The 17560-nt window shown below is 41.0% G+C and overlaps 1 protein-coding gene across 3 annotated transcripts in view; it reads left to right on the forward strand.

Moving 5' to 3' along the window:
- Positions 1 to 17560, forward strand: part of MANBA (mannosidase beta) — a 108264-nt gene that overhangs the window by 63234 nt on the left and 27470 nt on the right. For all 3 annotated transcript variants that reach the window (XM_056566472.1, XM_056566478.1, XM_056566487.1), the window contains 4 exons: positions 1181 to 1267; positions 11439 to 11606; positions 12451 to 12669; positions 16477 to 16641. In XM_056566472.1, the coding sequence (XP_056422447.1) occupies positions 1181 to 1267; positions 11439 to 11606; positions 12451 to 12669; positions 16477 to 16641 (639 nt within the window). The remainder of the gene's footprint in view (positions 1 to 1180; positions 1268 to 11438; positions 11607 to 12450; positions 12670 to 16476; positions 16642 to 17560) is intronic.

The raw sequence follows: 17560 nt of genomic DNA on the forward strand, positions 1-17560 counted from the left end.
CTTTTTTTCGGTACAACACCCACTTTATCATGTGGCCACGCCCCCTCGGTTTTTTTCTTGTAAAAAGGAGGGTTTTCTTTTTTTGGGTCGCAAATTGTGTCGCAAGGGATGTGCAACACAATTTGTGCACAAAACCCGACAAAAAATTGTCGGGATCACATTAGTAAATAAACCCCAATGAATAAAGATAGTGTCATTTTTACCAAAAAGTGCACTGCATAGAAAAGGAAGCCCAAAAAGTTACAAAATAGAATATTTTTTTTCAATTTCACCCCACAAATAAATATATATATATATATATATATATATATATATATATATATATATATATATATATATATGTATATGTATATGTATGTATGTATGTATGTGGTTTTTGCCATAGATTTTGTCATGAAATAATGTCATTACAAAGTACAATTGGTGATGCAAAAAGCAAGCCCTTGTGAGTTTATATGTGCAAATTTAAAAGTGCAAAAATGAAAATTGACTTGGTCCTTAAGGGGTTAAACAGAAGAAAAGTGAAATTTTACACCTCCTCCTTTTGTGAGGTTTATCAAGGATTTGGCTTTGATTTACAAAACATTTACACTGAACCGGTCATCACTTTCATGTTTTTTTTTTTTTTTTTTTTAAACCAGTTTTTGAGTCATCGAGGCTGTCCCCAGCAGCTGCTGTCAGCTCCACTGGCCTTGTATGATAGATCTCTCCATATTCCAGAACAGATGCAGACATATTGATCAAGGACGGAGTGAGAAGTCAGCAGGGGAACAGCCTCAATGACTTGGTTCAGGCAGAATAAAAGTGATGACATGAATTATTTTTAGTGTTCTTGCCATTTACCAAAACTTTTACACAGGCATGTCAAGTTTTAATTGATCGGGGCCTGAGTGTTCAGACCCTGACCGATCATTAGAACGAGTTGAGAGAAGCTTGTGCTTAAGCGATCTCTGTCCAGTTACAATAGGTAGTCTCCATAGACTTGGTCATCTAGTGGAACTGGACAAAGATCGCTTGAGAGTAAAGTTCTTGAGTGTGTGCATCTGTATTACAAGTTACATCATCCATTTTTAAGTTTTTGTTTTTCAGTATCTTAAAAAGATTTTACATCCATATTGGAATGTTATTTTTTTCTGTTACCATCTGATCATAGCAATCAGCAATCCCGTTTCCCTTGTAGGTCTGGCAAGATTTTATGTTTGCATGTTCCCTTTATCCAACTGATGATTGGTTCCTGGATACAGTCAGAGAAGAAGTCATTCACCAGGTACATTGTGACATGTGGACACAGTATAGAATGTTACAAAACCTTATTAGTAAATGATCCTTTTTTTGACAGAGCACAATGGCAATGTGTAGTAACTATTGAAAAATAATACTTTTGTGGTAATGAAGGGCAAATAAGGTATGAAAAAACGGTTGGAGGCGCTGCACAACTGTGGTCATGAAGAGAGGACTCGAGCAGCACAGGACAATAAAAACTTTTATTGGTAAAATGGGGACAATGCGTTTCGGTAAACACTAATGCTTTCTTCAGGTCCACTTCCAGTACTAAAAGAATAGACACAAATGTACATGTATATGTGTGTATATGTATGTGTATACACATACAAATACACACACACACACGGAGTATATAGAGGGGTTGGTTTTAGTTGGAAGTATGTGTCGAGATAGTAGTAATACACTTCCAGGTATAGCATGGTGTAGAAAACATACGACAGTATGCAAAGGACACAGTAAAAATATCCTAATCAATATCCAACTATGCACACACATGTAAAAAACATGCGGTAGCGTATAGTTAACATCTATACTTAATACTTAAAAGATAGAAATAGTTGTGATTCACATAAAAAATTAATACAATACAAAGTCTTGTAGTCTGGATACTGAGGTATTACTGTATGGTAAAAAAAAATAAAAATTTTTTGCAAAATAACCACAGGGCATCAGTAATAGGAGGCAAACAGCAGTTTCAGTGTACTGGAGGTTAGTGTCATAATGTCAGTGATAGACTCAAGGGCATCTGTTTGAAGAAAAGTGGATATTGTGGACTTACCCCAGGGTTTTTTTTGGGGCTCAATTATATATTGCTATAAGAAAGACAGGCTGAGGTTAGAGGAAGGTCAGGGTTAAAGTCGAGTGGCAAGGAGATTTACTCATTTTTAGGAGAGGCCAAATACCTGGATGTGGAGGTCCTGGGTGTATCTGTGCTGCCGCAGGTCTGTGGCAACGTGCCGGGATCGCGCGTATATGGCAGTGTGAGTGCCGATGCATCACTTCAGGCACTGGCTGTCACGGGGATGGAGGACGCTGCGGGGGGGTGTGTACAATGTGTCTGGGCGGCGCGTGCTAGCGCTGGTCCAGAGGGGTTATAGGACTGTGTGTGCAGCATAAGGATGAGAGGATGGACTAATAGATGTCGGAGATTAAGTGGGGAACATTGGAGGGATGTGATGCAGGGCTGATTAGCTGGAAAAACAGTTATAGGGGGGAAATGGAATAGATATGAGTGTTCGTTTGGGGCATAGCTGTTTTGTATACAGGGATTATAGGGTGTAACTGTATAATAATAAGCAATATAATAAGTGTTTGACAGATGTGACCAGAGGTGAATGGCAAAAAAGAGTATTGCAGATGTGACGGGTTGGATGGCAAATAATGGGAGGTAAATCTGGATGATATGGTATGAGGATATGGCTGTGTTCCAGGGAATTGTAGGAATGGGTAGGCAAAGATGTTAGATGTGGCTGGATGGCATGAATAGGATATGGACGGGCAGACCTTAAATTGAATTGAAGCGGGAAAAAAAAGGACGTGAAAAATAAAAATGAATATTGACATGAGAATAGGATAAAAATAGAAATAGAGAATGGATAAAAAATATATCAAAATAGCTGAAAACAGATACAACATATATACTGTATAAATAAAATGATGATTAAGAAAAAATCGAGTTTTATAGTTCTATACATTCATTCAGTCCGTCAGGTTGGAGACAGTTCAATTTGAATATACAGAAGGCTTCTCTCCTATTCAAAGTGGCCACTCTGTTTTGGGTTTCTGACGTGATTTGTTCAATCAGTAGGATGCGTATCTGTGAGAAATCCTTGTTGTGAGTTTCAGCCAGATGGCGAGAGACTCCGTTTCAAAAATCCATTGGACCAGTTATACTGGAGTTCGCAACTGCATTCTATAAGGTATATTTTTGAAGTAAAAGTGTTCGCGTTTTGGCAGATATTGTTGCAGCATAGACATCCCCTTTGGCCACATTTGAATGAACCCCGGGTAAGTGGGGTTAATGTAGATTGTTTATTTTCTTTGCTTTTTTCCCCTCACGCGTCTGGGGGCCAGTATGTTTTAGTGTTTTGGCCCTTCTAAATATGAACCCTGGTTTCTTAGGAATAATTTTCTTCAATATTGGGTCTTGCATGAGGATGTTCCAGTGTTTTTGAAAAATATTTCTAATCTGGTGAGATTGGTTGTAGGTTGTGATGAAATTGGTGGAAAATTCTGGGGTGGCTGCTGACATGTTTTCTGAAGTGGAAGGAGCTTCTCTATATCTGTGATCTGATTGTTGGATGGTAGAAGTGTTTCCTGACTGGTTGTGAGGTTCCGAAGTTATGAATCTTTTATGAGTGGTGAGGGATAGTTTTTTTTTTGGCGGAAACGTTTTTGAAAAGTCTTGGATGGGGTTTTGTACTCTTTTATGTTGGTGCAATTTTTCCTGGTCCTGCGATATTGGCTGAACGGTATATATTTTTTTGCCTTTTACTGTAGTGTGCACTTTCGAAATCGAGGAAGCTGTTAGTATTAATGTCTTTAAAATGGTTGCATGTTTTAATTCTGTTTCCCTGATGGTTTATTTGTAGATCAAGGAATACAATGGATTCAGAGCTGATGTTTGGTGTAAATTCTAAGCCCCATTGGTGGTGGTTTAGATGTTGGATGAATTCTTCAGCCAGATGTATGCCTCCACTCCAGATGATGAAAAAATCATCTATGTATCTTTTACAATAGATGATATATGGGTTAAATTCGATGGGACTAGTTATGTGGGTAGTTTCGAACCTCCCTATGAAGAGGTTTGCATAGCTGGGGGCCACACCTGTCCCCATCGCTGTACCCCGTTTTTGATGAAAGATAGAATCTTCATGGGAGAACACATTGGGGTTTATTTACGAACGTGATCCCGACTCTTTTTTTGTCGGGTTTTGTGCCCAAATTGTCGCGCGTCCCAAAAAACAAAAACCCTCCATTTTACAAGAAAAATTCAAAAGGGGCCGTGGCCACGGGATAAAGTGGGCGTGGTCCTGACAAAAGGGGAGTGGTCCGACAATTTTGAAAAATCCCAACATATTTTCTAAGGTTTCCACAGAAAAAGTGGTGTATTTGAGCTGAGAAAAGCCCAACAGATCAGAACAGTTGTAAAAAAAAAGCTAAATGTAGGGAAAAGTGCAAAATGTAGGGAAACCTTACTAAATACCTTGGGAAAATACCAGTGGGAAATCAAAACCCACAAAGAAACCTACACTCCACTCTTAGTAAATAAACCCCATTGTGTGTTAGAATGAAATTGAGTCCATTTAATATGAAGTTTATCTTTGGTTCTTCAAATTTTTCGGTTTGGTGCAGGAATTCTGCAGTGGTATTTAGACCTAGCTTGTGTTTGGATGTCACGTCACTATACTCCAACATAAAAGTGAGAAACAGGTATCCCGGTTGCCACTGGACTTCCATAAGGTCTTTAATCAGACTAGCTGAATCTTTTAGGTATGAAGGTAGGGTTACCACGATGTCTTGTAAGAACAAATTGAGGTATTGAGATAGTTGACTGGTCAAAGATCCAATGCCTGAGATAATGGTTCGGCCTGGTGGACATTTTAGGTCCTTATGGATCTTAAGGAGGTGGTAAAAAAAAAGCCAGTTGTGGAGATGGTACTGTAAAGAAGTTTTTTTCGTTTTTGTTGATTACTCAGTCTGAATATGCTGTTGCAATGATTTGTGTGTATTCCTTGAGATAGGTTTCAGAGGGATCTTCAGATAACTTGGTGTAGTATGATGAATCTGATAATATGCGATTGGGTTCAGACAGGCAGTCTGGTTTTGAATTACCACTCCACCTCCTTTGTCGGCACTTCGGATGACCAGGTCTTTTGTTATCTTTTAATAATTTGAGTGCGTTCTGCCTTTGTGAGGTTGTTTTTGGCCAGCACATGTGATGGGGTGGAGGGTAGGTTGGTAAGTTCTTCCAAAACGAGACTGTAAAATGTATGAAGATGATGACCCTTGTGGTGGTGTGGATAAAAGTTGGATTTACCTAAGGAGTCTTGAGTTATTTCCTGGTTGGTTTCCCGTTTAAAAAAAAATCTTTTTGGAGTTCAAAGTGTCACAAAAACGGGGTACAGCTATGGAGACCAGTGTGGCCCCCAGCTATGCAAACCTCTTCATGGGGGGGTTCGAAACTACCCACCTAACTGGTACCATCGAATTTAACCCATATATCATGTATTATAAAAGATACATAGATGATCTTTTCATCATCTGGAGTGGAGGCATACATCTGGCTGAACAATTCATCCAACATCTAAACAACAACCAATGGAGCTTAGAATTTACACCAAACATCAGCTCTGAATCCATTGTATTCCTTGATCTACAAAATTGCACCAACATAAGACTACACATAAGACTCCCCCGGCTGTGTCCTCCGAAGCAGAGCAGGGGAGATGAGAAGCTGTGTATTTGTCTTCTCTCCCCTGCTCTGCAGACGTGCGGAGGGAGATGAGGGGTGTGGCTTCTTGCTCCCCGTGCAGACCTGCGTCCTCTGCCTTCACTCCCCCCAGCTGTAGCTTCGGAGAGCTGAGGGGAGGAGGCACGTCTGCACGGGGAGATGCATGCGGCGCTCTGCAGTATGTTTGGAGCGGGCTCGGGATTCCTGCCCGCTCCATACTCGCCACGGGTGGCTATTAACCCTTTAGATCGCCGCTGTCAAAGATGACAGCAGCGTCTAAAGGGACATGTGAATGCTCCCGGGTGGGCTAGTGGGGTGGATCGCCCCAAACCCCCCCCCCGCAGCGCGATCGCGGGGGAGATCCACTATAGAGGTAGCCGGAGGGCTTACCTCTGCTTCCTGCTGTCCCGCTCTGTCATTGATAGATCCTGGCTGGACTAGGCTCTATCAATGGATCACAGAGCACACAGATTAGTAGAGTTCAATAGAACTCTATTCATCTGTATGAGGAATCTAATGATTCCTCAAATAAGTGTAATAAAGTGTTAAAAAAAAAAATAAATAAATAAAGTTTTAACCCCTTTAAGGACCCAGCCAATTTTCACTGTAGGACACGGCCATTTGTTGCACATCTGACCTTTCACTTTAAACATTAAAGGGGTAGTCCAGTGGTGAAAAACGTATCCCTATCCTAAGGATAGGGGATAAGTTTGAGATCGCGGGGGGTCCGACCGCTGGGGCCCCCCGCTATCTCTCTGTACGGGGCCCCGGCTCTGCGCCGAGATAGCGGGTGTCGACCCCCGCACGAGGCGGCGGCCGACACGCCCCCTCAATACATCTCAATGGCAGAGCTGGAGATTGCCGAAGGCAGCGCTTCGGCTCTGCCATAGAGTTGTATTGAGGGGGCATGTCGGCCGCCGCTTCGTGCGGAGGTCGACACGCCCCCTTCCCGCGGGCTGTCGGGGCTCCGTACAGGAGATCGCCGGGGGCCCCAGGGGTCGGACCCCCCGCGATCTGCAACTTATCCCCTATCCTTAAGATAGGGGATAAGTTGTAAACCACTGAGTCACCACTGGACTACTCCTTTAAAAACTCTGGGATGCTTTTACCTTTCATTCTGATTCCAGATTGTTTTTTCGTGACATATTCTACTTTATGTTAGCGGTAAAATTTTGTCGATACTTGCATCATTTCTTGGTGAAAAATTCCAAAATTTGATGAAAAAATTGAAAATTTTGCATTTTTTTTAACTTTGAAGCTCTCTGCTTATAAGGAAAATGAATATTCCAAATAAATAATATCTTGATTCACATATACAATGTGTCTACTTTGTGATTGCATCATAAAGTTGACATGTTTTTACTTTTGGAAGACATCAGAGGGCTTCAAAGTATAGCAGCAATTTTCCACTTTTTCACAAAATTTTCAAAATCGAAATTTTTCAGGGACCAGTTCTGTTTTGAAGTGGATTTGAATGGTCTTCATATTAGAAATACCCCACAAATGACCCCATTATAAAAACTACACCCCTCAAAGTATTTAAAATGATATTCAAAAGGTTTTTTAACCCTTTAGGTGTTTCACAGGAATAGCAGCAAAGTGAAGGAGAAAATTCAAAATCTTCATTTTTAAACTGGCATGTTCTTGTAGACCCAGTTTTTGAATTTTTACAAGGGGTTAAAGGAGAGAAATCTTCCTAAAATGTTTAACCCAATTTCTCTCCAAGTAAGGAAATACCTCATGTGTATGTTAAGTGTTCGGCGGGTGCAGTAGAGGGCTCAGAAGGGAATGAGCAACAGTGGGATTTTGGAGAGTGAGTTTTTCTGAAATTGTTTTTGGGGGGCATGTCACATTTAGGAAGCCCCTATGGTGCCAGAACAGCAAAAAAAAAACACATGGCATACCATTTTGAAAAGTAGACCCCTCAAGGCACGTAACAAGGGGTCCAGTGAATCTTAACACCCCACAGGTGTTTCACAACTTTTTGTTAAAGTTGGATGTGTAAATGATTTATTTTTTTCACTTATGGTTCCCCCAAATGGTTCCCCTTTTTTTTGGTTCGGAGAATTTGTTATTGAAAAATTAAAAGGTATCATTATAGTAGGTAGTTATGGCTATTATAGAGCGAGGAGGAAAAAATGAGTGTAAAAGCGAAAATTGGCCCAGACAAGTGGATCGTCATGAGGGACAAGTAGATTTTGCTCCATTTTAGTCCCGTGGACAAGTAATTTTTTTATAAAATTTTCACACCCCTGCTACAAAACCCAAATGAAGACTCTTCAAAAAAACGTTTACGCCAAAAAAACTATCCCACACCCCTTACAAAAGATGCATACCTTCGGAATCTCGCAACCAGTCAGGTAACACTTCTACCATCCAACAAACAATCAGATCACAGATAGAGAAGCTCCTTCCACTTCAGGAAACATGTCAGCAGCCACCCCAGAATTTTCCACCAATTTCATCACAACCTACAACCAATCTCACCATCAGATTAGAAATATTTTTCAAAAACACTGGAAGATCCTGGAGATATTTCAATACCTGGTACACACATGGGAGGACGGGATGGGGGGATGGGAGGACGGGATATGGGGTTGGGATATGACAAGAATATGAGGACTGGATATGAAGTCAAAAGCTTCCTCCTTTGTTTATTTTCCTCCCCAACAAGGGTTAGGAAGGAGAAACCGGGCAACGCCGGGTACTTGGCTAGTAGAACTATAAAACTCGATCACTCAATTTATTTTCCAACAGTTTTTTTTCTTCATCATCATTTTATTTATTTAGTATATAACTGTTTTCAGTAATTTTTTTTTTTTACATTCTTTCTATTTTTATCCTATTCTCATGTCTATATTCATCTTTATTTTTCATATATTTTTCACATGTCCTTCTTTTTTTCCGCTTCAATTCAATTTAATGTCTGCCCGTCCATATCATATTCATGCTGACCAGCCACATCTCACATCTTTGCCTACCCTTTCCTACAATTCCCTGGAACACAGACATTCCGAACACTTTCCTCATACCATATCATGCAGTTTTACCTCTCATTATTTGCCATTCACCTCTGGTCACATCTGTGAAACACTCATTATATTGCTAAACAGTTACACCCTATAATCCCTGTATACAAAACAGCCATACCCCACACTTTCAGTTTTGCAAACCAACACTCATATCTATTCCATTTCACCCCTATAACTGTTTTCCCGGCTAATCAGCCCTGCGTCACATCCCTCCAATGTTCCCCACTTCATCTCCGACATCTATTAGTCCATCCTCTCATCCTTATGATGCACACACAGCCCTATAACCCCTCTGGACCAGCGCTAGCACACGCTGCCCAGACACATTGTACACACACCCCCGCAGCGTCCTCCGTCCCCGTGACAACCAGCGCCGGAAGTGACGTATCGGCACTCACACTGCCATATACGCGTGCTCCCGGCGTGCTGCCACAGAACTCCGGCAGCACAGATACACCCAGGACCTCCACATCCAGGTATTGCCACTGAATTTTAACCCTCACCTTCCTCTAACCTCACCCTGTCTTTCTTATAGCAGTACATCATTGAGCCCAAACAAACCCTGGGGTAAGTCCACAATATCCACTTTTCATCAAACAGATGCCCGTGAGTCTATCACTGACATTGACACTAACCTCCAGTACACTGAAACTGCTGTTTGCCTCTTATTACTGATGCCCTGTGGTTATTTTTTTTTTTTTACCATACAGTAATACCAGTATCCAGACTACAAGACTTTTTGTATTGTTTTCATTTTTTATGTGAATTACAACTATTTCTATCTTTTAAGTATTAAGTATAGATGTTAACTATACGATACCGCTTGGTTTTTTTTACGTACGTGTGCATAGTTTGATATTAAATAGGATATTGTTACGGTGTCCTTTGCATACTGTCGCATGTTTTCTACACAATGGCCCTCATTTACTATTGCAAACCCGACATGTTTTGTCGGATTGTGCGCCAGATTCTGTCGCATTGCGCCAGAAATTCTGTCTGCGCAGAATTTTGCGCCAGAATTGAAAAAACCACGACTAACTCTCCATTTTGCTAAGAAAACACGAAAAAGCGGCGTGGCCGCCGGGGAAAGGGGTCGTGTTCTCCGAAAAGGGTCTTGTTCCCGATATTTAAAAAATAATAATAAATAAATAAAAAAAAATAAACATATTTACTAAAGTTTCCACATAAAATGTGGTGGATTTGAGCTGAGGAAAACCAGACAGATCAGAGCATGTGTTTAAAAAAAATAAATAAAAAAAAAAGTGTAGGGAAAGTGGAAAATGTAGGGAAACCTTTAGTAAATACTGTGGTGAATAAATTGTAGGGAATTCAAACCCACAAAGAAACCTACACTCCACTCTTAGTAAATAAGGGCCATTGGCGCAGACAGAATTTCTGGCGCAATGCAACAGAATCTGGCGCAATGCTACAGAATCTGGCGCACAACCCGACAAAACATGTCGGGTTTGCAATAGTAAATGAGGGCCAATATGTATACTTTTGCATTTTCCCACCATGCTATACCTGGAAATGTATTACTATTGCGACACATACTTTTTACCAATAACTTTTATTGTCCTGTGCTGCTCGAGTCCTCTCTTCATGACCACAGTTGTGCAGCGCCTCCGCCAAGTGTTTTTTTTTCATACCTTATTCGCCTTTCGCTATCTTCACCATCACTGGGGTCCGATACCGTAAGAGTGCAGCAGCCAACAACTGCGACCACCCTACTCATGCCAGTTGCTGCAAAGTCCAGCACAGCGTCATAAAAGGTGGGTATCTCACCTTGGTGTGGTGAAGGGTACACACCAGTAGATACCCCTCATCAGGGAGGTATTTTATCCTTTCTTCTAAGCATTTTTGTGGTAAATAACTCTTTGAAGTCTAGGGGGAGGTTTATCAAAACCTGTGCAGAGGAAAGGTTGACCAGTTGACCGTAGCAACCAATGATAGTGCTGCTTTTTTTTTTTTTTTCTCCAGAGGCCTTTTAAAAAAATAAAAGAAGCCATCTAATTGGTTGCTATGGGCAACTGGCTACTTTTTCTCTGTAGCCCCACACAGCAGTTTTTCTGCACAAAATTTCCTGTGCAGAGAATCTACAGCATTTACGTTAGCAGCAAAGTGAATAAATGTAAAAATAATCTCAGCCATACTCTGAAGAAAATCCTCACATGTGTAAATTAACTTGAAATTTGGTGTCAGATCCAATGGGGATTTACTGCAGATTTTTTCCGTGACTTCAGTGAAGAAGTTAAAATCCATTATACATCTGCAGTGCTGTGGATTTTGCTGTGGCTCTGCATAGACTTATCCAAATATAATATGCAAAATTACTAATGAAAATCCTTAATGAAAAATCTGTAACACAATCTGCTCAATTTTGATAAGGATTTTCAGTGCTTAAATTGAAATCCTATAAATGTAGAAAGAATCAGTTTTGTTGCCTGTAGCATTATTAGCAGTATTGTTCTGTGTGGATTTTGGGCCTCCTTGGCTTTGCGTATTCATGTGCAATATACTACAGTGGTTAGGTTTCCTAGTGTAATGGTTTTGGAGGTCATATAAAATATAGAAACCCACTAAACCAATCATACCTACTGATGAAAATGTTAAGGTTTCATTACATGAAATTGAATATTAATCTTTTTTTTTTTTTGTGATCATTGTAGATTAGAAGACTTAAATCTCACCCCTGTATTATTGTTTGGAGTGGCAATAATGAGAATGAGGCTGCCATTGCCAGTGACTGGTTTTCAATACCAAGCTACATGAAGGAAATTTATGTGAAGGATTATTTGACCCTTTACATAAAAACTATCAGAGAGCTTGTCCTTGCGGTAAGTGATTGATTAGCTCATATTTCTTCTGACATTTCTACTTTTAAAATACTTGAATTCCTTGTGATATAATTCTGGAGTACCCTTTCTTGGAACTTTTATCTCCAAAGCTACTGCCACCAGGAAATTTACCCGGGCATGATCACCACTGCCTGGCAATAGAGGCAAGTCGTGGCCCCCAAACCCACAATAACCAGGAATTTTTCCCTTTAGCTCCTCCCGACCCCCCACCCCCTCTTTCAACGCAATATGACTTAAAGAAGTTCTCCAACTGAAATCTTTTATCCTCCGCTGTGCCCGGGCTGTAAAACTATACATAATAAACTTTCACTTACCTGTCTACGATCCACCGTTGTTCCGATATCGCCGCCCGTGCTCCGGTCCCTGTCAGCTTCCTCTTCTTGCGAGTCGGTGACTTCACTCTGCGCTCAGCCTATCAGCGGCCGCGACGGGACATTGCTGCGGCTGCTGATAGGCTGAGCGCAGAGTGAAGTCACCGACCCGCAGGAAGTAGAAGAGACCGGGACCGGAGAACGGGACAGCGATATCGGAACAACGGTGGATCGTAGGCAGGTAAGTGAAAGTTTATTATGTATAGTTTTACAGCCTGAGCACAGCGGGGGTTAAAAGTTTTTGCTTAGAGAACTCCTCTAAGCTAACTCCTCCGTGGAATTATACGTGATAGAGCAGGATTGGGTTAATTCACACTTTGGCTTTTTGCAATAGGCACCCTACTGGAGCCTGTAAGTGTTGGGTGGGTGATTGATAATTGATCAATATGCAAATATAGAAACCAAAAAGGCTGACAAGACGTACGCAGAGACCTTTAATTGCCTCTTTTCAGATGGATATGACTCGTCCCTTCATTGCTTCAAGCCCTACCAATGGAAAAGAGACTGAAGAAGAAGAGTGGCTTTCCAGAAACCCATATGACAATCACTATGGTGATGTTCATTACTACAACTATATGACAGATTGTTGGAACTGGACATCGTATCCCAAACCTCGCTTGGCTTCAGAGTATGGCTTTCAATCTTGGCCATCATTTAGTACAATACATAAGGTATTCTCATGAATGTCAAGAAAATAACTATTATTGAATGTTGGCGATTGTCACGGAATGTATTCCCAGAGACAGTGAGGGGGTTTATCAAAACTTGTGTGGAGGATTATAAAAAACAAAATTGGTCAGCACATCCCACACAAATATTATAGATGTTATAAATATACAGTTGCACGCTGCTGTGGTTGAAAATTCTGGACATGTAAGATCCATGTGTATTTTAGCAACAGCCGTGTGCACCTGTATACTTATAACATCTATAAAACTATAATAGTTGTGCGGGCTGTGCTGACCAGTTCTTTCTTTTTATGATAGATAAAATATATATGTGTGTGTGTGTGTGTGTGTGTGTGTGTGTGTGTGTGTGTGTGTGTGTGTGTGTGTGTGAAGGTAGAGGTAGAATTTAGGTTGTTTTTGCACTTCGACCATTTCACTGGGGGATTTTAAGCAGGGGTTGGCTGCATCTTACATACCCAGTACCTGAAGGCTTAGTTGTAGCCTAAGAGAGACATATCTATAGTGTAGCGTCCGTCCCAAATAAGGTCACCTTACCATGGTAGGATGGCACACGCTATTTGGCCAAATTAACAGTAATGCAATTTAAAACATGTTATATTACACATATACTGTGACCTGTTAAAATTTTCTTGTTTGCATATGTTGGTTATGAACTGTAAAAAGGAGAGTAAAAAGCTAATAACATTTAACATATAGAAATAATAAAAAAAAATTCCCAGATGATAACTTACCACCTACTCGCAGCTCTAAAAGCTTCTAAATATAATATAATTGTTCTATTTAGCCAAGAAAGATATTGGCCCTGATTTACTGAGAGTGGAGTGTTCGTTGTGGGATTTGTTTCCTGACAGATATTTTTCCACAGTATTTAGTAATGTTTCCCTACGTTTTGCTTTTTTACACATGCTCTGAGCTGGTGGGTTTTTTCCTCAGCACAAATCCACCACATTTTCTGTGGTAAATACATTGCTCAAAAAGATAACGGGAACACTTAAACAACACATTGTAACTCCAAGGCAATCACACTTCTGTGAAATCACACTGTCCACTCAAGAAGCAACACTGACTGACAATCAATTTCACATGTGGTTGTGCAAATGGAACAGACAACAGGTTGAAATTATAGGCAATTAGCAAGACACCCCCAATAAAGAGTGTGTCTTCTGGTGGTGACCACAGACCACTTCTCAGTTCCTATGCTTCCTGGCTGAAGTTTTGATCACTTTTGAATGCTGGTGGGGCTTTCACTCTAGTGGTAGCATGAGACTGAGTCTACAACCCACACCAGTGGCTCAGGTGCAGCTCATCCAGGATGGGACAACAATGCGAGCTGTGACAATAAGGTTTTCGGTTTCTGTCAGCATAGTATCCAGAGCATGGAGGCGCTACCAGGAGACAGGCCAGTACATCAGACTGGAGGAGGCTGTAGGAGGGCAACAGCCCAGCAGCAGGACCGCTACCTCCGCCTGCACTGCCAGAGCCCTGCAAAATGACCTCCAGCAGGCCATAAATGGGCATGTGTCCACTCAAACTGTTTACTGTGTGCGAAACCGCCGGCAGTCGCCTCCGAGCGCCCCACGCCAGACTTGTCAGCCCGTGAGAGGAGACTTGTGACCTGATCTACTATGGCGAGTGCAGGACGCCTGTCTTTATCTACTTTTGCTACTATTGTTTTCTACTTTACATTGTCCTAGCACTATCGCTGGTCATTTTGCCTGGATACCTGTAGTGTTGCTCCATGGTCTGTTTTTGAGAGCTGTGGTTGGAAGGTATCTGTGCCGCTTGGATTCCTTCTGTTTATCACATGTGCTCAGTGTGAACCTACTTTCATCTGTGCTAGAGTCTGAAGATGCCGTGGAGAACGTTATTGTCATGATCACACCCTATCGGTCCAGCTAAGACGCTAGAGAGAGTGTGATGGTGCAAGGGTTAAAGCCGCCAGACCTCTGGGTATCCACTACTAGTCCCAGCAAGTCACCAAATTAACCCTTAGATAAATGTTTCCACCAGAGCTGCCTTCAGAAAGGTGAGCTCATATATTAAGAGATCAAAGACCAGAGCTGATTAATTAAACATTTAATCTGATAAAAGGTATCACAGTGCTATATATTTAAAAATACAGACCTAAATTACATACAGGTACAAAAATATATAAAAGAGTTTTGCAAGGCAAGTTCAGAAAACAAAAGATGAAGTTTTTACAGCATGATGATATAGCAGTCCATGAGAGTGAGTTCCAGCTGCTCTTAGGATGGTCTTGTCAGCTTGTTGCACAGCATTCAACAACCTGAGTCTAGCATTGTTAAATATTATATATCTGCCTTTTTGGAGGGAGACTCCATTCCCCTCTCCCCTCTGATCCCACCAGGTGGGGCATCTCTCTTCCTGACCCCTTATCTATTTGATTATATGATGGGACCAGAGTGCCCGTACATCCTGCCGTTTCAAAGGGCCTCTGACTTCAAAGGAGATACTAACAAACAGCCAGATCCCCAATAAAATGCAATACATAAAAACACACTGAATGACCTCTCACCCATATCTTGGATAATCCATCACACGCAGTTATAATTTATAATACACATAAAGGATTTTAATAATCAGGCCTTGTGCCTGACAGTTATGTTGCCTGCAACACCCTCCAGCATCACCGGTTTGGCGGTGGGTCAGTAATGGTGTGGGGAGACATTTCTTTGGGGGGCAGCACAGCCCTCCATGTGCTTGCTAGAGGTACCCTGACTGCCATTGGGTACCAAGATGAGATCCTCAGACCCCTTGTGAGACCATATGCTGGTGCGGTTGGCCCTGGGTTCCTCCTAATGCAAGACAATGCTATTCCTCATGTGGCTGGAGTGTCAGCGGTTCCTGCAAGAGGAAGGTATTGATGCTATGGACTGGCACGCTCGTTCTCCAGACCTGAATCCGATTGAGCACATCTGGGACATCAGGTCTTGCTCCATCCACCACGTTGCACCACAGACTGTCCAGGAGTTGGCGGATGCCTAAGTCCAGGTCGACATACCTCAGGAGACCATCCGCCACCTCATCAGGAGCATGCCCAGGTGTTGTAGGGAGGTCATACGGGCAGGTGGAGGCCACACACACTACTGAGCCTCATTTTGACTTGTAAGGATATTACCTCAAAGATGGATCAGCCTGTAGTGTGGTTTTTGATTTTGAGTGTGACTCCATATCCAGACCTCCATGGGTTGATAAAAATTATCAATGGAAATTCAATTTGTGTTATTTTGTTAGCACATTCAACTATGTAAAGATGAAAGTATTTCATACAATTGTTTTATTCAGATATAGGATGTGTCCTCTGTCTTCCCTCCATTTTTTTGAGCAGTGTATGTTGAGATGTTTTGAAATATTTTTTTGCATCCACACCCCTTTTCCTGGTTTTCTGAGTAAAATGGAGAGTTGGTCAGGTTTCTAATTTTTTGTTGCAAATTCTGGCGCAGACTCAGATTTGTGGCGCAATGCACCAAATTTTGGGGCACAACCCGATAAAACAGGTTGGGTTTACAATAGTGAATTCGGGGCCAATACATTTGAAATATGACTCAAGTATTTTACATCACATTCTCTAGCAATTCTCTAGCTTTCTGTTCTAAAATAGATCATACTTGAGATTAGAAAATCTGGAGTAAACCCTATACCTTTTTTTTGGTATTTTTTTTGTTGTCTTTCCTCCCTTTGTTTTAATGTGGTTTTGATCTTTGTAGTTTAATGTAGAACTTTTCTCAGACACAAACTTTTGTATGTTAAATTATATTTCACTTATAGGTGTCTTCTCCTGAAGACTGGTCTTACTCTAGCAACTTCAGTACCCATCGTCAACATCATGATTCAGGGAATGAGCAAATGATATTCCAGGCTGGTCTTCACTACAAGATGCCAAAGAACATTGATCCTATGAAACAGTTTCATGATACTTTGTACCTGACTCAGGTATCCTCATTTCTCTTTTACCTAGATTTTATATAAGTATGATTTTTATAGTTGATATGTGTTTCTACAGTACAGTTTATATGCGGTTATTTCTGTTAACTAGCCCCCACCATTCTTTTAACTAGCCAGTTAGCATTTTATGTGGTATTGATTATTTTAGTTTTTTACATGCAATGTTCTCATAGACCAGATTAAAGACTTTATGGCATTATGATATGCATTATATAAGGGGCTGTTCCCCACAAGTTTTTCAAAAAGTATTCTAACACATATCATAGCATGCTTGCAGCCTAGCTATAAGGTTCAGCAGACCAAACACAGCTTATTTGAGCTGTTTTGTATACTGGGTATACAATTTTTAAAAACTTGATTTACCACACTTTTATGTCATGCCACAACCAGAATAGAATATAATTCACCAACCCAACATAGAGACTTAAAACAAAACCTGTGGCAGATCCAAGTGAATGAAATCCAAAAGTCAGTGGGGAAAAAATGTGCCCAACAACCAGTCAATTAAAACCTTGTCTTTAATTTCTTGCGATAAAGCAAGAACAATATTGCAAAAAGTGCATTCTAAAAACAGGTAACATGCCAACAATTCTTTTCCTATACCCCCTCGTCCATTCTGACTGCACTGGTCCCTGCTGTCAGTTTTCTTGTGTCGGCACAAGGAAGTGGACATTGACTAAATCCTTGTCCCACCGTAGACAGCGATTGGCTGAGCACCGCCCTGTTCTAACATTTATACAAGGAAATGTCAATAGCAGGGTTTGTAAAGGGTGAGTAAAGTTTTTTTTTTTTCCCCCATTTTATTTCAGCCTGAGCTATAAAAATGGCTCCCAGAATACTCCTTTAACATATCGCAAGCTTTTCAATATATATTTTTTAATGCATCTTTTATACAAATGCATTTATA

Source organism: Hyla sarda, chromosome 1, assembly GCF_029499605.1.
Source record: "Hyla sarda isolate aHylSar1 chromosome 1, aHylSar1.hap1, whole genome shotgun sequence".
Classification (NCBI taxonomy): Eukaryota; Metazoa; Chordata; class Amphibia; order Anura; family Hylidae; genus Hyla; species Hyla sarda.